Raw genomic sequence first — 27,386 nt, forward strand, 5'->3', positions numbered from 1 at the left:
CCCGCCAAAGTCCCACCCATCCCCACCCGTCCCCGTGAGGACTCCCACCCGTCCCCACCTGTCCCCGCGAGGAATCCCTCCGTCCCCACCCGTCCCCGCGAGGAATCCCCTCCGTCCCCACCCGTCCCCGCGAGGAATCCCCTACGTCCCCGCCTGTCCCTATAAACTACAGAAATAGTTATTTAATTTAATTATGCTACTGAATTAAAGGCTCTGGTAGAAACCCATTTAAAAATAAGCAAAAAGACTTTATTAATTTGGAAATATTAATTGGGAAGAATACATACTTTGTAAACGGGTTTCTACCAGAGCCTCTAATGTTTATAAATTTTTATCAACACAACTAATATACTACTTTATCCTTAAGCAAAAAAAAAAAAAAATAATAATTTTTTTCCTACCTTTATTGCCTGGTTTCTGCTTTCTTCATGTTCTCATTCAATTCCTTCCATCCACTGCCTCTCTTCTCTGTGTCTTCCATTTGCTCTGTTACTGTGCCTCTCCCTTTCTTCCCCCTCCCAAATTGGTCTGGCACCCATCTTTTTCCCTCTGCTCCCCCCATAGTCTGGCACCTCTGTCTTCTTCTCTGCCAGCGTCTTCTTCCCATTCCCTCTTCCCCATTTCCTTTCAGTGTCCTTCTCCCCCACCATCTTTCCCATGTCCTGTCAGGCAGCATCCTTCTCCCCTCTCTGCCTTCCCCATGTCCTTTCAGCGGCCTTCTCCCCCCTCTGTCTTCCCCATGTCCTTTCAGTGGCATTCTCCACCCCTTTGTCTTCCCCAGTGCTTTCAGGGTCCTTCCCCCCCCTTCCTCCCGTTTACCCCATGTCCTTTCAGCGTTCTTTTCCACCCCTTTGTCTTCCCCAGTGCTTTCAGCGGCCTTCTCCCCCCTTAAGCGTCTTTTCTTCTCCACTCCACCTTTCCTCCCTCCCTGCCTCCACCTTTGTGGCGCTTTTGCACCCGACCGACAACAGAACAGGCCCGGTCGGACAAATCTCCCTGTCCTGTAGCCGCGAATCTAAATTACCTTCTTACAGCAGCTGGAGTAGTGAAGCTGCTGTAAGAGGTAATTTAGATTCGCGGCTACAGGGCAGGGAGGTTTGTCGGCCGGGCCTGTTGTCGGTCGATCGGGGGACCTGACTGGCTGTACACATTCTCCGGGGCGGACCGCCCCCTCCCCCCTCTTTCGTACGCCATTGCCTTCTCCCTACCTGCCCTGCCGCACACAGCCGACCGGAAGTCTTCCTGATGTCAGCGCTGACGTCGGAGGAAGGGAGGGCTTTGCTTAAGCCCTCCCTCCGACGTCAGCGCTGACATCGGGAAGATTTCCGTTCGGATGTGTGCTGCGACAGGGCAGGTAAGGAGAAGGAGACTACCCTCGCGGCTCGACCAACCCCGCTGCGATCCAACCCCGCGACCCTCGGAGGCGTCCCCACGGGATCCCCGCGACCCTAGGGGGCGTCCCCACGGGATCCCCCGTGACCCAAAGGGGGAACCCGCGGGATCCCCGTCATCCCCGTTCCCGTGCAGCTCTCTAGTTCTCACAAGAGACCTACAGAAAGGTAATTTTACTTCCCTTCTTTTTATTGGTAATAAACCTCTCTTCATACCTCTAACCTTCCTATCTGCTTTGTCACATCTAACTGGCGAACTAGAGGTATTTTAAACATCAGACCCATAAGAATAAGAGTTGCCATACTGGGACAGACCAAGCCCAGTATCCTGTTTCCAATAGTGGCCAACCCAGATCTCAAGAAACCCAAAGAGTAGCAACATTCCAGAGCTGAGATAGTGATGTCATAATGCCTCATTCCACCAATACTTAAGAGCCAGTCTCAGTGATGTCACAAAGGCTTGGTTGTCCTATACTTGGCTCACATAAGAATTGCCATCCTAGGAGAGACCGAAGGTACATCAAGGCCAGTATCCCGTTTCCAGGTTACAAGTACTTGGCAAAATCCCAAAGAGTAAAACAGATTGTATGCTGCTTATCCTAGAAATAAACGGTGGATTTTCCCAAGTCCATCTTAAGGAAATTATCCCAATCTTTTTTTAAACCCTGCTAGTTCTTCCTTCCCACCCCCCACTACCCCCTAAAATGACATTTGGTCTTTTATATTTTTGAGGTGCAGAAATACAAAGAGGAGTTGCCAGATCTTTGACCATTTCCCCAAGTTTTTGAAGTCCTTTTTCATTTTAGTTAGCTCTCTGTGATATGTCTGCATAGAAGGGATTTACTATCATTATAAAGTTCCACTGTGTATAATGGAACATACAATTTAAGTGCAGCTACGTTACCCCCAATTTTATGAAGCCGCATAAGGGACTTTTATTGCAGGCCGCAGTAGTAAAAGCTCCATTGTTCATAGGAATTTTATGAGCGTCATGGCCGGCAATAAAAAAAACCTCCTAATATGGCTTCATAAAAGGAGGGGGAGGGGGTGGATTAGTGTACAACTCTCTGAAGTCAGTCAAATAAAAAAGGTTTCACCTAAAACTTCCTTGTTGACCCTTATTTCTAGGTGCCTAAGTATATTATTAAAGCAACCACACTACTTCATTCATTGAAAAATCTGCTTTAAATTAAAATAATTTAAAGAATGAAACAGAAAATAAATGAACATTAAATATAAATGTAAAACTGGCATCATACAGAGTGGCAGCAGTAGTGCATATGAAGACTGTTTCTGCATCCTGTAGCCTGTATCTTTCCACCCTCCCTCCTCTACCCAGCCCAGTATGGCATCTTTCCTTCCGCTCTCTCCCTCCCCCCCCAGCTGCCGCTCCCCAGAAAGTCCTGTATCTAGAATTCTCCCTTCTACCCACTCCCCCCACCTCTTCCCTTATAGCCAGTATTTTTCCACCCACCCTCCCCTAGACCAGTATGACATTTTTCCCTCCTCTATCTCCCTTCCCCAGGAGTCCTCCATCTGGCCCTCTTCCTTGCACTTGCACCCTCACCTTTCCCTTCCCTGCGGCCCTCTTCGGCAACTCGGCAGCAATTAAGACAGGCTACCAGCGTTGGGGACGTCACTCTGCAAGCCCTGCCTATGCGGAAACAGGAAGTTAAAACAAAGCGGGCGGGACTCCCAGAGGGAAGGCCCCAATGCTTGCAGCCTGTCTTAATCGCTGCTAAGTCGCTGAAAAGGGCTGCGGGGAAGGTGAAGGGGGTGCAGGTGCAAGGAGAGGGCTGGATGTGAAGGCTGCCGGAAGAGGAAGGAATTCCTGGAGCATGACACCGACCCCAGGAGCTCCCACCCCGGTAGAGGGAAAGCCTGAATCGATGAGTCCGATTTTTTACCAAAACAAACAGATTCAAATCAATTAAGCCAAACTGAATTGGTGATTCGATTTGAATCGTGGATCGGGCAGCACTAGCAGATACCAATAAAGGTTCAGGATCTGGCTTCCTTCCAGCTGCCCTACCAGTACTGCGTAGTTGGCTGAGCCACAGGACATGAAGTGCAACAGACAGCACTTTGCACTCAAACTACATTACATTAAAGATAAGCATAACTCATGCAGTGCCTATGAACTAAAGAAACCTTGTGAGAGGCTTCCTTGTTCCCTGTGACTTCCAGCTCACATCTGATTAGGTTTCCAGGCTGTACAGTCCCATTTTTAGTTTCAGGCACCATACAGCAAAATAACTTCCAAAGTACAGGACATTGACAAGGGCCATCCTGTTGTCTGGGAGTATCACCCTGAGCTGTTGACCTGTCACTGGTTGGACTCTTTAAAATCCAATGTGCATTTATCCTGGGTTTTAGAGCATGGCTTAACAGCTGCATTTTTAGAAAGTTCACATAAATGTTTATAATTTGCCTGTGAACTATTCTTACATTTTCTGTGGCTATCCAGAAAATCTTATTGGTTGCAGATGAGCAGAATGAGTCTAGGAAGTTTTCTTATAATACCACATGTCATTCTGCTGTCTAGAGCGTATAGAACAAAGGAGGTAAGAATCCTCAGACACTGAAGTCAGTCAAGCCATTGTCAAATCATGGGCATGCAAATTCTCCAGTGTATGTATCATAGGGTGCTGACCAATGGCCGAATACTTTGACAATGGCCAGTGGTGACATCACAATATTCTCTAGTTTTATGCCTGAATCAAAACAGTCAAAGGCGGAATAAAGGGGCAAAGAAGGAAAAGAACAATTAACGTTCATTTCTTACATTTATCTTAAAAAATGCATATATTAAAGTCTTCCTGTTTGTCCTAGAAAATGTGAACAGTGCAGGAGCCACATTAGGGGCCCTTTTACTAAACTGTGGTAACAAATTAATTTACCTTACACTACATTCCACATTTATTACCCACCTACACTAAAAGTCAGGAGGTTCACAACATAATAACCATATACTGTATACAATCCAGTCAATCATTCCTAACACATCAGATTTTAATCATTTCAACAGGAAAGTAAGGAATGATATGGGTCATTCCTGTTCGCTAAGGCCATTTTGACTATGGCCACAAAAACACTCGTTTTCTATTTATTTATTTAATGGCTATGTGCTAATATTACGATTAGCACATGACCATTTTTAAAAACAATTACTGATGGAGCACTTACCACCAGTGACGTAGCAAGGGTGAAAGGCGGCCAGGGCAGTGGTGCCCTTCCCCGGCTCCTTCCGCGCACCCCTTCCCTTCCCCCGTGTCTCTTTAACTTTCCCGGTGCAAACAGCTTCACCAATTGCTGCCCGCGTCGGCTTTCCCTCTGACGTCACTTCCTAGGTGCAGGACCCAAAAGTGACGTCAGAGGGAGAGCCGACGCAGGTTGGCGTTGCTGCTCGTGCCACCGGAGAGCTTGAGGTACGGTGAGGGGGGGGAGTGAAAGCATGTGCAGTGGGGGGAGGAGTGGGAAGGAAAAGGGGGCAGAGAGGAAGACGGGTGCTTGCGCCCCCACAAAGTCAGCGCCACTACTTACTGCTACTTATTTTGTAGGTTGTAAGGGTTCCCATGTTATCTGTGTGCTAATTGATTTGCGCAGGAATTCCACCCCAAAAATATACCTCATAACTACCGCAGAACGCATTTTGTGTACTCTGACAGGCACATGTCAGCGCCTAACACTGCTTATTAAAAGGACCCCTTAGAGAAGGGTTACTATATGGCTCCTGAAGAAGGAGAACAGATTGAGATATCCGGGTTTTACTTCCATTGAAAGTCATTTTCTGGAGCCATATGGTAACCCTACTTAGAGACTACATTTCCAGGTAGTCACTCATATGCTGCAGGAACCATAGAAGACATCCCAGGCATGTACAAAATTCCTTCTACATATATTGTCGTGAGCTCCTTAGTCCCTTATGGACTCCGTGATCCAAAGGCAGCCTCACATGACCACTTACCCTGAAAAATCTTCGATTTAAGGATTTAACTTTTGGCCTGGAACGGGCTGGTGGCACTTGGACCACTGGAGTAAAAAGGGTACCAAATATATGAAGGAAAAAGGTCTCTAACCCATTTTGGAGACAACTGCGGGGGGGGGGGGGAGGAGGAGAATTCTATTCTCTGAACACAAACCTTGGGGGTGGGGGAGTGCATTGGGAAAGTAGTCAGAAACAAAGAAAAACCTGGGAAAGCCCTCATCCCCTAAGAAGTATGATAGAAAAGAAACCGGGCTTTTCCCTCTCAAACCACCAGGAGGCAACAATGTCAACATGCTGTTCTGTAACATCAGGACGCCGAATGAGGGCAGCCCTCTGTCACCCACACATGACTCCAGTTACCTGTAGTCATGGGTACAGCATTCCCTGGGTAATTGGAAAATAAGAATTTTGAAGAATCGGGACTCTCATTTTTACTTCAAACATGTCCCAGCTTAGAAAAACTTGAAAAGTCAGTTCCAAGCAGGCAGGAGTCCTCAGTGCCTAGCCTGGAGAGCTCAGGATGGAGAAAAGGCTCTGTTCAATCAGGCTAGAGGTAATAACCCCTGGCAGAGTTACTACCCTCATTGCCCTGCTCAGCCCTTCCCATGGAACTATTACCTACAGGTACTGAATGCCAAGGGCAGCAGGAGAATACTGGGCTACACTGTCAAGTCTCCCCTGGTTACGGACTTGGAAGATTTGTTGCTGCTGATAGCACAGGTCTTTGACTTTCCATGGAGTACAGCGTTCAGGCCGTAGTGATTTGACAAGGAGTGACTCTCTCCAGGTCCTCCAGGGAGTGCCTGCAGCAGATACTGGCAGGATTTCTCTTGCTCCCTATTGGTCCAGTTCTCTTGCTCGTAAGTGGCCGACGCCTGCTTCTTGCATCTATCCTTGAAGAGGAGGTGGGCGAGCTCAGCGAGGCTCAAGATAGCCGATATGATCCCCACCACAAAGTAAAATTGGACAAAGATTGTTTTTTCAGTGGGCCTGGAGACAAAACAGTCCACTGTGTGTGGGCAGGGCTCAGTCTTGCAGACAAAATGGGCTTCCACCCAGAATCCATAAAGCATCCACTGGCCCACCAGAAAGCCCGCCTCTGCCAGGATGCGCAGAAGCACATTGACTATGTAGAAGTTACGGATGTGCTGGAGGCGCTGGTTTGGCTGAAGCGTGTGGCAAGGGAGGCTTCTTTTTTGGTTCCCCTCTTCTGTTACAGCTCTCGCCTGCTCCTGGGCAATTTTAGTATTCTGGTGCATGGAGTAAATGACAAACAGCACAGCAGGGGCCGAGAGAAGCACAATGTGGAAGACCCAGAAACGGTAGTGGGAGATGGGGAAAGCTTTGTTGTAGCACACCTGTCGGCAGCCTGGCTGCAGCGTGTTGCACACAAACTCCTCCTGTTCATCTTCAAAGACGTCGCTCCCCACGGTTGCCAGGATTAATATACGGAAAATAAGCATCACCACCAGCCAGAAGCGGCCCACCATGGGCGAGTGCTCCTGCACAGAGTCCAGCAAGGAGCTGAGGAAACTCCACTCCCCCATGGCAGATCCACCACGAGCCCCCCTGCAAAGGAAAGAAGGCATCAATGAGACTGGCACTTCTCGGCCCTGGAGACAGGATAAGGGTGAGCCCATAACTACGCTAACAAGGAAAAACAGAAGCTTGTCTAAGAAACCCCCAAACGCAGGACAAAGGAACAGCCTAGGGTTAGCAGAAACTAGAAACACTGGGCAGACGTACCACAAGCATCAAGCACTGAGTACCACACGGAGGCAGCAGCAAAAAGCAATGGGCACAACACAGGTAAAGCACTGAGAGGCAATGGGTACAGGCTAGAGCTGATTGACAGGATCACTGGGTACAGATGACAAAGGAACAAGTACTGAAAGTGGGGCCACACAGGTTTTAAGCATCCAGCAATGCAGAGTGGAATTGGGCATGGGTGTTAGCTCATGTGGGAAGACATAGGGCTAGATTCACTAAGCAAACCGATTGGTTTGCAACCCGATTTTACTCTGGCTTGATTCACTTACCTCTCTGCCAATCCGATTCCGATCCGCGCATGCAAATGAGGGGAACAGCATGTAAAGTAGGCAGGGACCTGATTCAGTAATGAAATCTTGCAAACCGACTGGGCTGGCCGATCAACCCAATAAACGACTGCTGGGGACCAGTTGCAAACGTCCTTTCCAACTCTCCAGCTCCATTGCAGCCCTGTTCTCTGCACACCCTGCTCTCTGCTGCTCCGACAATATTTATCTCTCTACCCCGAATCTCTCCTGCCTGCTGCCCCAAATCACCACCCTGCTCTGCCCCAAATCTCTCCTGCACTTCCCTGCACTGCGAGCCCGTGATTTTAACCCATGGGTTTAAAGCGGGTTAAAACCACGGGCTCGCTGGACTAGTAAGTAAAGTAAATAAAAAAAAAAAAAAAGTTGTGGCTCAGATGGGTCTTAGACGCATGTGCAGACCATCTTCAGATGGTCTGCGCATGCGTCGGGATCGCACACTAGCGATCCGTGTGGTTCCTCCGATTGCCCTCATTTAAATGTTTTTGTTTTGGGAATTCGTCAGGCCTGCAGGGATCGGCCACGGATCAGCCACGCAATCAAGGTTAGTGAATCTAGCCCATAGTGCAGGTTGAATTAAAATGTATGCTAACAGCCTAATTAACATATTTCATGCTGCTTATGCCATGATTTTCTTAATAATGATTCATGGATTTCTCTTCCAGGAACTTGCCCAAACCTATTGTCTTCTACCACATTCTCTGGCAATGAATTATAGAGCTTGATTATACGATGAGTGAAAAAATATTTTCTCCAATTTATTTTAAATTTACTTACTTTGTAACTTCATTGTGAGCACCCTAGTCCTTGAATTTTTGGAGAATATAAACAAGCAACTCACATATACCTGTTCATTCTTCTCAGGATTTTATAGATCACGCTCATGTATCTTCTCAATCACCTCTCTCCAAGCTGAAGAGCCCTAACCTCTTTAGCCTTTCCCCTTTATCATTTTGGTCGCCCTTCTCTGTACCTTTTCTAATTTCACCCTGGGGGATATTTTCAAGATGTCCAAAAAACAGCATAAAGTGGCACCAGTTTTAAAAATGAATAATGGCCAAAAGGGTGCCCAAAGCATGACCAGCCCTAGTACAACAGCAAGCAGGTTTCTGGAGTAGCGAAAGGAAACCGTAGCCGAGGGGAAACGGACCATAAGCAGCATTGGTCAAACCTTGCGCCATGTAGCTATAGTTGGGGTTCTTCTTTCCCACATGAATCACTATGCACTTGCACACAATGAATTTCATCTGCCATTTGGATGCCCAGTCTCCCAGTCTTGTAAAGTCCTTTTGCAATTTCCCACAATCCTCTTGTGAATTAATAACTTTGTGTTATCAGCAAATTTGATTATCTCACTCATTATCCCTGCCTCCAGGTCATTTATAAAGTAATGGTCCCCAGTACAGATCCTGGGGAGCCCCATTATTTTCCCATCTCCATTTAAATATTTGACCATTTAACCCTAGAGTCTGTTTTCTGTCTTTTAAACAGTTTTAAATTCTTAACAAGATATTTTCTCCTATCCCATAACCTTTTTAATTTCTTCAGGAGTCTTTCATGGGGTACTTTGTCAAATGCTTTCTGAAAATTCAGGTACACAATATCAACTGACTCACCACTGACAAATTCTAACAATCTGTATATTGTAATTCACTATATCTTATGATTCTGTATACTATAATTCAATGACTATCTGCATATTGTAATTCGCTGACTGTCCAGCTCTCTTCAATGTAAACCGTCTAGAAGTCTCAAGATTGTTGGCGGTATAGAAAAATAAAGTTATTATTATTATTATTATATGCACCTGTGGTTTTGTAAGTTACTTAATGCAAAATATACCAGGGCATTTCCGATGGGACATCCAAGTCCAACTTTGAACATTTGGAGAAAAACATCCAAGAATCAGTTGGAGAAAATGTCCATTTTCAACCTGCAAGACTACTAGCTTTTTTTTTCTTTCAAACATGGTCTATTTCGACATCTTGGTTGTTAGGACACCTATATTTTTTGACCATTTTCAAACACAAAAGTGTCCAAGTTCTAAACGTCCAAACCGAAGCCATTTGTATGTAGGTGGGGGGCCACTATTTATACTACACTGGCCACACAGACATGCCAGCAAAGCAGTAGGGCACCTTAGACGGCACTGCTGTGAACTTCACCTAAAGGGTGTCAGGTTCATATTTCACCATAACCCCCTTATAATGTATGGTGAGCCCACCAAAACTCCCCCCCCCCCCCACCTGTCTATCATCCCAATAGCCCTTATGGCTCCAGGTGGCATCTATATGGAAGTATAGTTGGGTTTTGGTGGGCTTACACATTCCACCATAAAAGTACTGGTTAGAATGGGATATGCCTGGGTGTCTGTCCCTCTCTATGGTTCACTCCACTGCCCACCAGTTTACTCCAGACATCTACTTGGTACGACAAGTGAGGTGATTAAATTTATGGACGATACAAAGTTATTCAGAGTAGTGAAGACGCAGGGGGATTGCGAAGATCTGCAATGTGACATAATCATGTTCGAGGAATGGGCATCAACATGGCAGATGAGGTTCAACGTGGATAAATGTAAAGTGATGCATGTAGGTAACAAAAATCTCATGCACGAATACAGAATGTCTGGGGCAGTACTTGGAGAGACCTCCCAGGAAAGAGACTTGGGAGTTCTGATCAACAAGTCGATGAAGCCGTCCATGCAATGTGTGGTGGTGACGAAAAGGGCAAACAGAATACTAGAAATGATAAAGAAAGGGATCACGAACAGATCAGAGAAGGCTATCATGCTGCTGTACCGGGCTATGGTGCATCCTCATCTGGAGTACTTCATCCAGCATTGGTCGCCATACATGAAGAAGGACATGGTAGGATACTACTCGAAAGGGTCCAGAAAAGAGCGACTAAAGTGGTTATGGGGCTGGAAGAATTGCCGTACAGTGAAAGATTAGAGAAACTGGGCCTTTTCTCCCTCGAACAGAGGAGATTGAGAGGGGACATGATCAAAATATTCAAGGTACTGAAGGGAATAGACTTAGTAGATAAAGACAGGTTGTTCACCCTCTCCAAGGTAGGGAGAATAAGAGGGCACTCTCTAAAATTGAAAGGGGATAGATTCCGTACAAATGTAAGGAAGTTCTTCTTCACCCAGAGAGTGGTAGAAAACTGGAACACTTTTCCGGAGTCTGTCATAGGGGAAAACACCCTCCAGGGATTCAAAACAAAGTTAGACAAGTTCCTACTGAACCAGAACGTACGCATTTAGGGCTAGTCTCAGTTAGGGCGCTGGTCTTTGACCAGAGGGCTGCCGCATGAGCGGACTGCTGGGCATGATGGACCACTGGTCTTGACCCAGCAGGGGCAATTCTTATGTTCTTATGCATTTGTTTCTCTGCTAGGCTTTTCTACATCAGGTGCTGCTGTTCTAAAGACAGGTATGTACTGTTTCATTTGGATCTTTGGGGGGGTGGGAGGGGGGTCAGTGACCATTTGGGGGGGGTGTGGGGTTGAGTAATTAATCCCTCCAGTGGCCATCTGGTCAGTTTTGGTACCTTTTTAGAACTTAGACGCTTTTAAAACCGGTCTGGCTCGGGATGTCTAAATTGTGTCCTAGGCCAGCAATCATCATTAAACCAATGCCTGGTTTTCTGTACGATCACTCATCCCCCAATTTGACCATGCAAATAAGCTCATTAATATGCCATGCAAACTAGTAGAGCAACTGATGCTTTAACATGGCTTCCCGATGCACTAAAAAAAATGTGATCGCTTTTAGCGATTAAAAAAAGCGACTGGTCAAGACTACCGTATTTTCACGCAGATAACGCGCACCCGTGTAAAACGCACACACGGGTATAGCGCGCAGAAACCACGATTTTATGTACAAAAACTTTTGTATACCGCGCTCACGGGTATACCGCGCATGCTGCCTGACTGTCCTTTCACCCGCCCCGACTCTCCTCTATTCTGATTGGCCCACGCGCCTTAGGCCCCACCAGTAGGCGGAGCTTTGGGACGGATGGGCCAATCCGGCCTCATTCCGTCGTTGGCTGCCTGCCAGACAGGCGGGTTTGGCTCCCGTCTGTCCGGCCAACTACCAAAGGTACGGGGAAGGGGGGTGGGGGTGTCGTGGGGGTCGGCCAGGGGGGTCGCGGGTCGGCTGGGGGGGCGGTCGGAGGTTCTTGGGGGGGGAGGTCGTTGGAGGGATGGGGGTTTGCGTCGAGGGCAGGAGGGCCTGGGATCCCTCCTGCCCGTAATGTAGTGCGGGGTGGGGGTAGGGGGTCGCCGTGGCCAGGAGGGTTTGGGCTCCCTCCTGGCCCGATATTGTCGGGGAGTTGGGGAGTCGGCCGGGCAAGAGGGCTTGGGCTCCCTCTTGCTCCGATCGTGGATGCGGGTGCGGGTGGGAGCGCGTGCGAGCGGTCGTTCGGGGTGGGGGTGCGAGCGGTCCTGCTGGGGGGGGTGAATCGGGCGTCGGGCGGGGTGGGAACTATGTAAAAAAATTTTTGTATAACGCGCGAGGGGTATGCGCGGTAGGTAAAAACGCGTATAACGCATGCGTTATATGCGTGAAAATACGGTAGTTGTTTTTTTTAAATGGGCACAGATGCTGTGCATATTATACATGCACAATATCTGCCCCATTAGAAAAAAAAGCACACCCCTGCCGATGACGGCCCTCCCCGGCAAACCAAAGAACATGGCATCAGGAAGACCACCCACTGTGAAAGAAAATTGGCAGGAGGGATGCCCACTCCCTCCTGACAATGTGACTCCCCCATAAACAGCAGGAAGGTTGCCCACTTTTTCCTGACAATGCAACTCCCCCCCCCCAACAGCAGTGATATGGCAGGAGTGATGCCCACTCCTTCCTGCCACTAAAGGCCCACTCCCTTGCCATATGCCCCCCCCCCTGCTCCCCTGAAACATGTCTTACCGTCCCTCCCCCCCAAAAAAGGCATGGACATTTCTTCTATTGTTTTTCACTAGCGTGGGAGGAGGAATCTTCCCAGTGCTGTTTATTGGGGAGGGCTGTCGGCGGGGGGGGGGGGGGATTTTTCCCCCTCTTTTTTTTTTTAAATGGGGCAGATATTGTGCATATGTATCATGCATAGCTTTGCGCCCATAAAAAAATAGATTTTAAAAAATAATAAGGTTTCCTGCCAGCTTTCAGGGCTTCCTCTGTTGGCTCTGCGCATGTGCGAGAGTCGCTCTCACTTTAGTCAATTGGACGACAGAGTGAGGGATTACAAAGAATATCTGCATGAATAATTAGCGTGTAAACTTTTTAGTGCATCAATAGCTCTTTCTGAATCGGCCAAAAAATCGGATTGGTACAGACCCACATGATCTTACCGATCCTCTTAGTGCATCTAGTCCCTAGACGTCTTGGGAAAGGTTTGATTATCACCGTAAAACGTCAAAGTGCTGAGCACGCTCAAAGCCTGTCCATGACACGCCCCCAACACACCCACTTGAACTTTGGATGCTCAGTGAACAAGAAGCCTAGCAAGAAGTCCAGAAAATCAGCACTTGGACGTTTTGGTGAGAAGCCTTTGTGTTTTGAAAATTAGCCCCACTATATTAATTTTTAAAAGGAGGCTTTTTCTGCTCATTGATGTTATGTCAAAACAAAGCATATCATATGTGTAAAATGACCTTTATAATTGAGGTCTTTATTCCTCCCACCTACAGAAAATACAAGTTCATTTAAGATTTACTTAGCTAAACTGGGAATCACTTCCTGAATTTTGATTTAAATAATTCAGTGTGATCTTTCACTTTCCCTTTTAGTTAGCTTATAGATTTAAACCAATTTATTGAGGCATGGGTTTTGAGGACCAGAATCAACAAACGAGGTACTTCTGCCTCTGTCAATTCCATTACTTAAGTTCATACCCGGAAACAGAGAAAAATGAAGGCAATTAAATACCATAAGCCATCTACTATCCTTTCCTTTCCCTTAAAAATAAGCAACACCTTTCTCCAGTCTACCTGGATCAGGGGCCAATGCAAGGATACTGGGCAGTACCCAAGGTGAACCTTCATCCTTATCACTCCCATCCCTGCTCATTAACTTTCAGGCTCCTATGTTTCTATCTGCCTCCTTCCCCCACAGTACAACACTTTTAAATTTATTTTATTTAGTATTTATATACCACTTAGAGCCTAGTGGTTTATATTCAGGTACTCAAGCATTTTTCCCTGCCTGTCCCAGTGAACTCACACTCTATCTATCTATACTATGTAAAACTGCTTTCATATTTGATAAGGCGGTATATCAAATTTTTAATAGACCTGAAACCTTAAGTGACTTGCCCAAGGTCGCAAGCAGCAGCATGGGATTTGAACCCACAACCTCAGGGTGCTGAGGCTGTAGCTCTAACTACTGCACCACACACTTTGATGTGTGTGTGTGTGTGTCTTACCACAAACACACAAAAAGCGAGGGCAATTCCAAAAGTCATTTACCCAGATAAATTGGGCATTTGAAAACTCTCTTCCTTCAGGTAACAAATGATTTGATGCTTCATTGTGTGGCTGTCAGATCCTCCAGTATTTGATGTCAGTGCAACTGCCCTTTGCTGTTCCCCCATCCCCAAGATGCTGCTGCCCTAGGAGACCTTCTAGCTTTGCCTAATAGGTGGTCCAGCCCTTCCCAACCGTGGGTTGCCCCCACATGGGGGTCACAAATGGTACTTCACATAAACCCTTTTTGAAACCAGCTATACTAACTACCTTGACAACTTTTTCCGGCAACAAATTCCACAGTCTATTCTCCTGATTCAAGAAAAAACCTCCCACCCTCTAGTAATTCAGGGTTTCTCCAGGATGAACAAGCTCACCAGAATAACGCACATTTCCAGGCTGGAGGATTTATTATTTTGGTACCATTTCCTCATAACCCATTGTTTAAACACGTTGGTTAGATAATATTTTGTGATCAGGATATTTTTGTGTAGACTTGAGCTTTGTGCTCTTCAAGTCAGAGTTTTAACACTTTCATTTTCATGTGAACAGATAGTTTCCTGCCTCTTCCCCTCTCCCTATCCTTTTGCTTTATCTCCAAATGCTCTGTTTGTACTTTACTGCACAGAGACAGATGGGATCCTTTATTTTTATATGTAATATGGTGGTGTGGATCTCAACTTGTTCGAGCGATGGGGAAGAGGGAGTCAAACTTCAAAGATGACCAGGCAAATGAAGCAGCTCTGCAGTAGGGTGTGCGGGGTCCTCTGGGGAGAAAGAGTTTTACTTTGTACCTCTGGGATAAGGTGTAGAGCTCTACTGGGGAGACAGAGTTTTATTGTGTTCAGTGGTTTAACAGACAGCCTATGGGTGAGCGCCAAATTTTCTCCCTGCCTTTCCCCATGCCCCTTTCCCAGATCCAAAATATGAATACCTAAGCTGACGAGGGATCTCAAATAGAGAATGACAAGGGGACAAATTTTTCCCCATCCCTGAGGGAACTCATTTTCTCTTCCCGTCCCAGAGTTCTTTTCCTGTTCCATTCCTGGAAGCTCTGTCCTCATCTGCACAAACCTCAAACATTTTTTAAATCATAAGTGTTTGAGGCTTGTGTGGTTATGGCAGAGCATACAGGATTGGGGCAGGGACGGAGAAACTGAGTTTCTGCGGAGACAGGGAAAATTTTGTCCCCGTGTCATTTTCTAATCCTACAGCTGAAGACATCTTCTTCCAGTCCATTAGCCAGAACCAAGTTCGGCAGCTGGTGGCAGATCAGGAACCCTTCTGCTAGGTGCAGAGCTTGGAAATTTCTGGTTGCTAGGCCAGAGAAGGTGGTCTTCAACGGGCATGACTTCGGGATCCCCACCAGCAAGGGAGGTGACTAATTTTAGGAGATCCTGGACCCAGGACCCCTGTGTGTTCAGTACAAAAAGTGCACTTCTGGTTTTATTTCTCTTGCTGAGTTTAATTTCTTGGGGTTCCAAGTTCTGTTTATTTGGTAAAGGTCTGTCTGTGTTTTGTGTGTGAAGAGGTCATTTAAAGTTGCTTTTTAATGTAGTAGTAATGCCAGGCGGGGAGATTAAAGGGAGGTGGGCAGGGAGGAGAGGGGATCAGGGGCCTCAACCTTACTTTCTGTAAAACTGGCCCTGTCTGAGGTAGTGCGTGGGAATCCAATAGGGAGAGAAAGAGAGTTTTACTGGACGGCTGTGGGTTAACCCTTTCAGGACCAAGGGACATATTTGTCCCATAACTTTAAAATCCTATAAGTTTTGATTGGGATAGTCTACAGTTCTAAATTTGATATGTACGGATTCCATAGGATACTGCCTTTATGTAAACAAACTGGTTCCGACATTCATTCATTAGCGTCATTGCCAGATTGACGAGAAGATTCACTTGCCACACTGTCCATAAGCCAGAAGTTTGATTTTTTAAAAAAAAAAATAATGATATTTCACAAAAAAAAAAATCAATTTTTTGGCATCTGCAAGCCCTTTTTACCATAAAAATGTCGTCAAAACCACAAAAATTGGCCTACGATCCTTATGGTCCTGAAAGGGTTAAGGCACAGAAATCCAGTGGGGGAGAGAGTTTTACTGGAGAGCTTTGGGATAGGGTTCAGAAATCCACCGGAGAGCAAAGTTTGACTGGACATCTCTGGGGTAAGGGTGAGGAAACCCACCAGGGAGACAGAATTTTACAGGAGAACACTGGGGTAGGATATGGAAATCCCCATCAGAGAGAGGAAGGGGATAAAGCACGGATCCCCCCCCCCCCTGAGAGAGTTTTACTGGACAACTGTGAGGTAGGGTGGGAATTGGAACATAAGAACATAAGAAATGCCTCCGCTGGGTCAGACCTGAGGTCCATCGCGCCCAGCAGTCCGCTCACGCGGCGGCCCATCAGGTCCAGGACCTGTGCAGTAATCTTTTATCTATACCCCTCTATCCCCTTTTCCAGCAGGAAATTGTCCAATCCTTTCTTAAACCCCAGTACCGTTCGCTGCCCTATAACGTCCTCTGGAAGCGCATTCCAGGTGTCCACCACACGTTGGGTAAAGAAGAACTTCCTAGCATTCGTTTTGAATCTGTCCCCTTTCAACTTTTCCGAATGCCCTCTTGTTCTTTTATTTTTTGAAAGTGTGAAGAATCTGTCCCTCTCTACTCTCTCTATAAGTCTCTATCATATCCCCTCTAAGTCTCCTCTTCTCCAGGGAAAAGAGTCCCAGTTCCTCCAATCTTTCTCTATCTATCTCTCTCTATTTCTGTCTCTCTCCCTTTCTCTCTCTCTTTCTCTCTGTCTCCCTTTCTCTCTCTCTTTCTGTCCCTCTCTACTCTCTCTATGCCCTTCATGATCTTGTAAGTCTCTATCATATCCCCTCTAAGTCTTCTCTTCTCCAGGGAAAAGAGTCCCAGTTCCTCCAATCTTTCTCTATCTATCTATCTCTATTTCTGTCTCTCTCCCTTTCTCTCTCTCTCTCTATTTCTCTCTGTCTCCCTTTCTCACTCTCTTTCTGTCCCTCTCTACTCTCTCTATGCCCTTCATGATCTTGTAAGTCTCTATCATATCCCCTCTAAGTCTTCTCTTCTCCAGGGAAAAGAGACCCAGCTTCTCCAATCTCTCAGCGTATGAAAGGCTTTCCATCCCCTTAATCAGTCGTGTCGCTCTCCTCTGAACTCTCTCAAGTAACACCATATCTTTCTTAAGGTATGGTGACCAATACTGGACGCAGTACTCAAGATGCGGACGCACCATTGCCCGGTACAGCGGCAGGATAACTTCTTTCGTTCTGGTTGTAATACCCTTCTTGATTATCCCCAGCATTTTATTTGCCACTGGAGTGTTTTACTGGAGCTTGGAAACAAAACTCGAGCTCTGCTGTGATTTTCGGATGGGAGGATCCTTGAAATTGGAGGTTCCCACCCCCAAACTCCGAGTGGAGGGCAAGGGCTCCTCTTTTTGGCAAAGCGCCAGGTGCTCTTCAGCACTAAGCTCCACGTCAAGTACATAAAAAGGGTCTAAAAAGAAGAAAACGCGAGACCTTATTATCCCCCAAAGCAGAAATCCGGGGGGGGGGGACACCAACTACATGCTTGAGCCCCCCCCCCCGATCCCTCCCTCCCCATCTTACCTGCACGGCTGAGGCCGGAATCCGGCCGCTGGGTCCGCTTCCCCCCCGGCCTTAGTTCCGCCAGAGGGGGCGCTCCGAAGACCACGAAAGGGCCAGTGACTCCGGAGCCCAGCGGTGCCTCCGTCCCACGCCCAAACTCCCCTTCCACCGAAGAGAAAAGGGCGCCAAGTGGCCGAAAGGGCTCTTGCTCATGCTGGGTTAGGAGCTGGGCTGGGACTGGAGTTTCCCTTCGCCTCCCCGCCCACGGGCTCTGTTGCTGGGGGGGGGAGGGGGGGGCACTGCTCCGTCTCCCGTAAAGGTAAACTATTTGGAAGCGAATCCTAGTTCTGCACTCTTATCTAGCTATAAAATCGTCTGCCTCGAGTTAAATAGTAACTTCCCTCGATCAGCTCCTTCAGACAGGATTATTGACCCTTTTCTTGGGGGAGAGGTCAGGCAGGGTCACTTGCGGGCGTTATACACGTGCCCAGGAAGGGAGGGGTTCGCGGGCTCCATCTCCTTCCTCACGTGCAAAGCAGGGCCCGTCTATTGATTTTTTAAAAGACATTTAAAAGCACTTTTTTTTTTTTTTTTCATTGGCTTTTTTAAATCGAAGAAACGAGTTTGGGTCTCCAATCTGTACTGGTTCAGCTATTTATTTTAATAAAATTTTCAGTTTGTAGCAATTAGGTAGTTTGATTATTGATAATTTGAATGTTACAGAATATTGAATGGAGTTCTTTCCAAAAGTGTTTTGAATTATATATTGTCAACCGCTTGGATCCGTTTTTGGTTATATAAGCCATATATAAAGTTTTTAATAAAACATTTTTCCATTTAGTATGGCCCCTAAAGAACTGACCAGAGCTGGATCTATATGCCCTACAATAAACGGAAATTAAGCAAGCAAAACCTACTGGGAAATATTCATCCTCTGCTGAAGTCTCTTCTTGTCCTACCCATTTTTTTTTTTTTTTTAAATCAAGAAGCTATTCTGTCTCACCGCTCTGAACTTATGTATCTTACATAGAAACATAGAAATAGACGGCCCATCTAGTCTGCCCACCTTAATGTCCCTTCCCTTCCCTTTGCCCTGTGAATAGATCCCATGTGCCGATCCCATTTGGCCTTAAAATCAGGCACGCTGCTGGCCTCAATCACCTGTCGTGGAAGACTATTCCAGCGATCAACCACTCTTTCAGTGAAAAAGAATTTCCTGGTGTCACCTCGTAGTTTCCCGCCCCTGATTTTGTAAATATATGTTTCTTGTAATCATCGCATACTGTCATTGCGTGAATCTTGTTGTAAACCGCTTTGAACTTATGGTATAGCGGTATATAAGAAATAAAATTATTATTATCTCTGGCCCCACCTTTACCTAGCCGTTTCTGTTCAGGAAGCCAGGCCGCACAGCTCTGCTCCTTTACTGCCAGTGAAGTAGGATGCAACTCACGGTGGAGCCATCTCTGCTCTGCAGCTGTAAAAATCTGTTTGCGGTTGCAAGTAGCAGAGGCTGGAGTCCATGTAAAACACACAGTCTGTGTCTGTAGCACTGAGAACCCAAAATAGACTGCTGCCAAGTGACAGTGATGTTGAGCAGAGCCCGCAACCCTTCCCAGACAATGAAAAATCTGACAGCTCTTTCCGCATTTGACTCCCTTCCAATAATCACTTCAGGAGCACTGATTAAAAGCGCCGAGCAACACAACTCAGAGCAGGAGCAAACCTTTGGATGGAAATTCCAGTGCGCTACTCAGACTATTTGCCTCAGTAAATGCAGAATAATTAGTGCTAATAGAACCTGAGTTAGGATTTTAAACACATCAAATACTTAGAAATAAATATAGAATTATCCTCACAAAGTGCTTCAAATGTGGAAAGTGGGGAGTCTCTAAGAAGGGGGTTTATCGTCTCTCTCTCATCTTTGTTTCCTATGGGTCAGTATTCAGCATGATGTGGAGGACTTGAACTATGTCAAAGCCTCATTGGGATTCTACATCAATTAGAGCATTCTGCTATGAACTAGACTAGAGAATGACACAGGCACAAATTGTTCCCCGGCCCCACAGGAACTCATTTTCGCATCCCGTTCTGTTCCTGTCCCATTCCTGCAAGCTCTGTCCTCATCTGCACAAGTCTTAAACACTTTAAAATCATGTGTTGGAGGCTTGGGCAGTTAAGGCAGAGCTTGAGCTTACATAAAGGATGGAGAAATTAGGTTCTTACCTGCTAATTTACTTTCTTTTAGCTTCTCCAGACCAGTAGAGGTTAATCTTTACGAACGGGTATATATCCAATCATGACCAGCAGGTGGAGACTAAAAACAAGCTGTGGAATAGTATATAATATATTCCCTTCTCTATTCTCATCAGTCTGCCGAGTAGCCAAGCAGAACTAGGAACTGGAAACAGAAATAAACAATACTCCGAACTAGAGAGCTGCATGGGAACGGGGACGACGGGCATCCCGCGGGTTCCCCCTTTGGGTCACGGGGATCCCGTGGGGACGCCTCCGAGGGTCACGGGGTTCCTGCGGTGCTGGATGTACTGTCGCGCGGCTCTTCTCCCTACCTTCTCTGCTTGCAGCACAGAGCCGAACGGAAGTCTTCCCGACGTCAGCGCTTAAACAAAGCCCTCCCTCCCTCCGACGTCAGCGCTGACGTCGGGAAGACTTCCGTTTGGCTCTGTGCTGCAGGCAGTGCAGGTAAGGAGGAGAGTAGCCTCGCGGTTTGAGTGGCTACCAAGGGAGGGGGGCGGTCCCCCCGCCACACCCCGCCCCGGTTGCAGCACAGCCGGCCAGGTCCCCTTACTTTTGTGGCACTTCCCCGACCGACCGACAACAGCCCCGGTCCGACAATCCTCCCTGCCCTGTAGCCGCGAATCTAAATTATCTTCTTACAGCAGCTGGAAGGAAGATCTACCCCAAGGTACTCCAGACTCTGAGCTGGGACCAACCGACTCTTGGAAAGGTTGACCACCCAGCCCAGCGACCGGAGAAACTTCAACACCCGAGCCGTAACCCGGGTGCTCTCCTGCAACGACTTCGCCCGAATCAACCAGATATCCAAGTAGGAGTGCACCAGAATGCCCTCCGACTGCAATGTCGTCGCAACGACCACCATCACCTTGGTGAATGTCCGGGGAGTCGTGGCCAGGCCCAAAGGAAGCGCACAGACTTATAGTGCTGACCCAATATCACAAAGCGAAGAAAGAGCTGATGAGAGGCCCGAATGGAAACAGGCAAGTAGGCCTTCCTGAGTGAGAGAAGTCAGGAACTCCCCCGGCTGAACCTTCAAAAGGACAGACTGCAGTGTGTCCATGCGAAAAAAATGGAATTCTGAGTCCTGTTGACCCTTGTTTAAATTGAGGATGGGCCATTTCTTTTTAGGGCCCCACAAAGGAAATGGCGTACCAGCCGGTGCCGCACTCCTGAGGGGACAATGGACAACCACTTTGAGATCTAGCAAGTGCTGAAGGGCTTGTAGCAGATAGCTGGGAGGGCTGAGCCAAGCACGAGGCAGAGAGAGAGAGATCGGAGACAGGAGCAGAGTGGAGAAGCAGAGAAAGCAGAGCAGAGCGTGCAAAGAGAGATTGCTGAGAACGGAGAGGAGAGGAGCAGAGGCGGAACGGGCAGAGCAGAGTCCAGGGGAAGAGGCGAGAGATAGCTCCGCCTACCCCCGACGTCACCAGCCGCTCCCTCCCATAAAAGGGGAGGAGCCAACGGCGCCCAGCCGTTCAGCGCGCGGCGAGAGCGCCTTTGCGAAGGGCCTCTAACAGGACCAAATCTGCAACTTTAAGGGCTCAGGAAAACCGCCAAGGTCAGGGCTAAACTTACACAGGGTGGAATAAGACCAATAGTCACACACAACTAACCAATCAATTTTTCAAACTACCTCTTCAACTTTCCATCTATCTTTTAATCCTCCTAACAGGCAGAAAAGGGCCATAGAAACCCCCTAAACAAATTCCAACAGCCCTACCAAGGGAGATAGGTACAGATCACTCAACACCTGCTGGAGACTGAAAGAAGACAGACTGATGAGAATAGAGAAGGGAATATATTATATACTATTCCACAGATTTGTTTTCAGTCTCCACCTGCTGGTCATGATTGGATATATACCAGTTCGTAAAGATTACCTTCTACTGGTCTGGAGAGTGCTAAAGAAATATAGGATTGGGGGGGGGGGAGAGGGGGGTGGCGGCAGTGGAGTGTTAATTTGTTGGTATGCCACACAAACTCTCTCCATAGGGTGCTACATATCATTTAGATTAACTATTATAAACACTGGGGGTGGAGGTGGCTAGCGCTACAGCATCAGCACCCTGAACTTGTAAGTTCAAATCCCATGCTGATCCTTGTGACGCTAGGCAAGTCACTTAATCCCCCATTACCCCAGGTACATTAGATAGGGAAAAATGGTCCAGTATCTGAATGTAAATTACTTAGGCTATAAGTGGAATATAGGACATTCCATGAAATATTCAGTTCTTTTTAAAGAAATATTCACATATCAACATCAAATCTTTTTTTAATCTCTGGAAAAGTAATGTAATTGCAGGTAAACAACAAAATTTTTCCTTGATTTACTCATGAAACAAAAGATATTGATCCATTGAATGAAAAAATCTAGAGCCTGCTTCAGTAGGGGTGGGAGGCAACTGGGAAGAAAAACTTAATTATTTGGAACAAAAATGGATCTACTATTTAAATACAGTAACTCCTAGTGAATTAAATACAGAATTAGAGTGGTCTAGGGGTTTCTGTAAAGGGGGTCCCTTCCTTGTCATGGGTATCCTAAGGACAGCAGTATAGCTTGGTTTAAGTAATAGACAATGGATTGTTCCATCGCGGCCCTGAACTGCCGGTGACATATAGTAGCACGTGGTCACCAGCTGATGGGCTCACACGGATATTTAAATCATTTAGAAAACGCCACTGCTCTCTTTGATGGACGCTGTGGTCTAGGGCAGTGATTCCCAACCCTGTCCTGGAGGAACACCAGGCCAATCGGGTTTTCAGGCTAGCCCTAATGAATATGCATGAGAGAGATTTGCATATGATGGAAGTGATAGGCATGCAAATTTGCTTCATGCATATTCATTAGGGCTAGCCTGAAAACCCAATTGGCCTGGTGTTCCTCCAGGACAGGGTTGGGAACCACTGGTCTAGGGAACTGGCTTAAAGCGTTTAGGTAAGGAGTTATGGTTAGAGCAGTGGTTCCCAACCCTGTCCTGGAGGAATACCAGGCCAATTGGGTTTTCAGGCTAGCCCTAATGAATATGCATGAAGCAAATTTGCATGCCTATCACTTCCATCATATGCAAATCTCTCTCATGCATATTCATTAGGGCTAGCCTGAAAACCCGATTGGCCTGGTGTTCCTCCAGGACAGGGTTGGGAATCACTGGGTTAGAGAATATAAGTGGATAAGTACGGGGAGGTTTTGAAAGTCTTAGCTGGAATATTTATTTATTTATTCAATTTTCTATACCGTTCTCCCAGGGGAGCTCAGAACAGTTTACATGCATTTATTCAGGTACTCAAGCAGTTTTCCCTGTCTGTCCCGGCAGGCTCACAATCTAGCTAACGTACCTGGGGCAATGGGGGATTAAGTGACTTGCCCAGTGTCACAAGGAGCAGCATGGGTTTGAATCTACAACCTCAGGGTGCTGAGGCTGTAGTTTGAGATTTAGACTTGAGAATAAGCCAATGTATTTCTTTTTCTAGGGATGTAAGCCTTGAAAAAAAACCAATGTGTGAAATATGTTGGCATAAATTTCCCTGAGACCAGACCATACGGCTAAGTACTTTTTTAGTACATACCTTAATAATTAATAAGATATAAGAAAAAGCTAAAATATTGATCCAATGACGAAGTGACACTTAAAGCCTTGGACAGTGCGAATTAATAGAGTCCATGGTGGTGCCGCTGAGAACTGGGCTGAGAAATTTTAAGTGAGGCACTGAATGGGTGTAGTTTATATGCTACTCCTTTGCGTCTTTCTTGAAGATACAAAGACATAGAGAAAGTGTAATTAAGGATTCTGCTCAACAGCATAGAGATTTGATAACAACGACAGCCAAACTTGTCCATAGTATAGTCTTCGTGTCCCGGAGGCAATGAGGCATGAACTCTGGTAGGAAAATATTTTTAAATGGTTGATTCTACTAATAATGATGAGGCAGTTGTGGACTATCAAATCCTGGAGTAGAGAGAAGTCTGTAAAGTGAATTCATCGTCCCCAGATCAGCCTTGGCAGTTAATTAAAGGCATCTTCCAATTTCTGAAAAGGATTTGTTTAAACAGTTCATGCAATGGCAATTTGAAGAGATCTTTTGAAAGGTCCACAAAAGTTCAATATATTGTGGAATTCAGCATTAAATGAGGCATCAGCCTCCACTGAGACAAATCTTTGCATAATTGGTTGATATAAGTGGCAAAGAATAATTTTTCAGAAGATCTTTTGGGGATAGCTGCACCAACAGACTCAGGTTCAGAAAGGAAAAAACCACACTCCAAATCAGACTTCGAGTCTGAGAACACTTCTGGGGGAAAACATCTAGAAGAGGTCCTGCAACGTTTTTTGTACCGGTCTGATGAAGAGGCGGAAGTGGGTCAATGAAATTCCTGATGCCTCTTTGAAAGAGGAGGTCAAGTAAAAAAGGAACTCCGATGTCTTGGTCTGGAACGCCTCACAGAAGAAGAGGACTGACTAATGGATTGAAGTAGCAGCTCTAAGTCTCAAAAGGGAGCATTGTTGAGAAGTAGAACTTCAATGTGAAGAAACATGCCTGGAAGATGATCGATGTCGAGACATAGAACCATGACACCTCACAGAATATCCATGAGCAGTATTTTGATGCTCCAATGGATCGGTGGTATTGGTACCTTGATGCCTCGTGGTGGTATGATCAGGTTGGGCCACTACCAAGGGAGTTGAGTGTAGGAGACAAATACAATGCGACCTAAAAACAGTGGCAATCTCCCTGTGAAAGAATTAAGCAAGCTTCTCTCAAAAAGAGTAACCAGTAGCGATTGCTCAACAGCTGGTACTGCAGGTTGCTTCGGTATTGGTGACCTGGCAGAAGACGCACCCCATATGAGAGAAAACCTGCAGCTCAGAAGAACAATGATGACATTTTTTGACTTACATCAAGAGACTCGATGCTGCTGAGGCCCGTGATGCCTGCTAAGCAGCATGCAACAATACTGATGGCTCACCAGCTAGTACTATCGATTCAGCAGGTTGTCTCGTAGAGGGTGACCTCGACAAGGATGCACACCTAGGAGCAGAGACAACCTGCAGATCCTTAGATCAATGACGTCAATGTGTGGTCTACATCCATAGATTTGATGCTGTAGAGACATGTGACGCTTGCAGGGAAGAGGATGGTCCAGAGACTAGATTCCCTGATGCAGGAGTTTTTAAAGGCGACGGTTCCAAAGTTTTCCCAATGTTAATAGTGGAACTTAGCAGTTTTTCCTGTTGGATACCATGGGCTTTAATGGAATGCTTTTGCAAGGTGGAACACTTAACACACGATTCAATTTGGTGATCAGGGCCCAAACATTGAAGACACCAATTATGTGGGTTGGTTATGGAAATAAGCCTTTGGCACTTGCAGCACTTTTTAAACCCTGTCATAGGTTTTGACATGGAAAAAATCTCATTGGTGAGACTGAACTCAATGGTTGAATAAAGTCCCGCCAGGGAAAGAACCTTGAGGCCAAAGCCAGAGGGTGAGCAAAAGAAAAATATTTTATTATTTTTTTTAACTATACAAACAAAAGTAAAACTAGTGAAAAAAACACGAAGCAGGAAGGCAACGTGGGCTGAACAGAGTTCAGTCAAAAACAGACTTCGCTCCATGGAAAACAAACTGAGGTACCACGATATGTTGCCTGCTTGTCCTAGGATAAGGAACTTTGTTGGAGCTTTATATGCAAAAATTAAATTTTGACATTTTCACTGTTGGCAGATATTTGCTTCACTAATATCATTTTTTTTCTCTACAGCCATTCCCATTCTAGTCAGCATTTAAAATGACCTTTCATTTTATTCCTGCATTATAATGCATTCTTCTTGCAGACATTTTAAGGCAGATTTTAACAAATGCTCACTATTCAAGGTTCAAAGTACAGCATTACATCTGTTACTACTGGTATTCTTATTGTAAAATGCACAGCAAGATATATATACCTTACAACTTCTTTGTTTAATCACTGGTGATTTTTCTTTGATACTTAACAGCAGTCACTGTTACTCCAGGAAAAAAAATCTAGACCATGGGTGGTCAAGGTAGCAGAATACCTGGCAGAGGTGCAGACAGGAGTTACTATTTTGTTGTTTGGGGGGGGGGGGGGGCAAGGAGCTACCAAGGGTGGGCAATGCTTTTTCTCTCTACCCCTCCTTTCCCATTAATACTGAGTAATTTTAGTGTTGCTGGGCAGGATATTCAAGTGGTCCAGATACTGCCTCAGCAAAGAAGGCAGTGGCTTCTTCTCAGTGGCATTTTATGCCACATTCTCCTCAGTAGTGAGAAGGGTGTGGTGTAGTGGTTAGAGCTAGAGCCTCAGGACCCTGAAGTTGTAGGTTCAAACCCCAAGCTGCTCCCTAAGACCCTGGGCAAGTCACTTAATCTTCCACTGCCCCAACTACATTAGATAAGATTGTGAGCCCACTGGGTCAGATAGGGAAAATGCTTGAGGTACCTGTATGTAAATCATTTTGAGTGTGGTTGTAAAAGCTACGAAAGGTAGTATACAAGAACCAATCCCTTTCCCTCGCAGCTGCCTATGCCAGTACTTCTCACACATGCTTAGTTCATACATGAACTGAGCATGTGCAAGCAGTACTGGTTTCAGCAGGCTGGAAGAGAGGTCACTGACTTCTTTGCTGAGGCAGTACTGGAAACCACTCAAAGGTCACAACCTAGGGAAGGCATGGCAAGACCAGAGAGGTGTAGTGGATAAAAAACAAGAGTAGACAAGGGCTTTGTCATACTGGTGGTTGCTCATAAGCCAGAAACACACATGGCAGATAGATGAGACAGCAGAGTCTGGATGCAGAGTGTGAACTGCACAGTTCTGTTCCCCAAATCAGAGGGAAGGTGTGACTATGTCAGTGTCTTTCAAACTTTCTCAAGCCAGGGCACACTAAAGGTAGTGGCCATTGCTCGAGGAACCCAGAAGAGCGCAGACATCGCCATGATGACATCATCACACTGACATTCATGCATATACAGAGGCCCTCCAGATAGGCCCTGAAATGACAGCAGGGAAGTCTAACAAATATCAACCGAGTACCCCCAACCACAGACCTCCTAAACTCTACCCTAGAACCACCCAAGCTCTTCCCCAGATCCCACCCCCTTTACTACCAATTAAATTGTAATGCAATTTTTTTTCCATTCATTTTTCATATACACACAATATACACAGCAGATATAAATTCTCAAAACTGACACATTTCAATCACTATATTGAAAATAAAATTATTTTCCCTACATTTGTTGTCTGGTGACTAATTTTCTGTGCTTTTAACTGTTTCCAGGGCCTTCTTATCCATTGACTGTTTTTCTCTCTGTCTTCACGATTTGCCTTGCATCCATCTTTGGCATTAACTTTAACATTCAATATTTCCATGTCTTACCTTCCCTCCCTATTTCCATGGTCTGACATCTCTCTCCTTCCTTCCCAGTGGTCCGACATTTCTCTCCTTCCTTTCCCCCTTCCCATAATCTGGTATCTCTCTCCTTCCCATAATCTGGCGTCTCTCTCTATTACCACTACTATTATTTCTATAGTGCTACCAGACTCCCCCTCCATGGTCTGGTATCTCTCCCTTCCT

General features: G+C 46.2%; 1 protein-coding gene across 1 annotated transcript; it reads right to left on the reverse strand.

Annotated features, from left to right (window-relative positions):
- Positions 1 to 2,936: 2,936 nt before the first annotated feature.
- Positions 2,937 to 18,000, reverse strand: GJD3 (gap junction protein delta 3). The gene is made up of 2 exons (XM_033917288.1): positions 17,554 to 18,000; positions 2,937 to 6,948 (listed from the first exon to the last, which is right to left on the reverse strand). Exon 2 carries the CDS (start codon positions 6,924 to 6,926, stop codon positions 6,039 to 6,041), a length of 888 nt encoding a protein of 295 aa, XP_033773179.1. The 5' UTR covers positions 6,927 to 6,948; positions 17,554 to 18,000; the 3' UTR covers positions 2,937 to 6,038.
- Positions 18,001 to 27,386: the final 9,386 nt, after the last annotated feature.

The sequence above is a fragment of the Geotrypetes seraphini genome, chromosome 13 (genome assembly GCF_902459505.1).
Source record: "Geotrypetes seraphini chromosome 13, aGeoSer1.1, whole genome shotgun sequence".
In the NCBI taxonomy this organism is placed as follows: domain Eukaryota; kingdom Metazoa; phylum Chordata; class Amphibia; order Gymnophiona; family Dermophiidae; genus Geotrypetes; species Geotrypetes seraphini.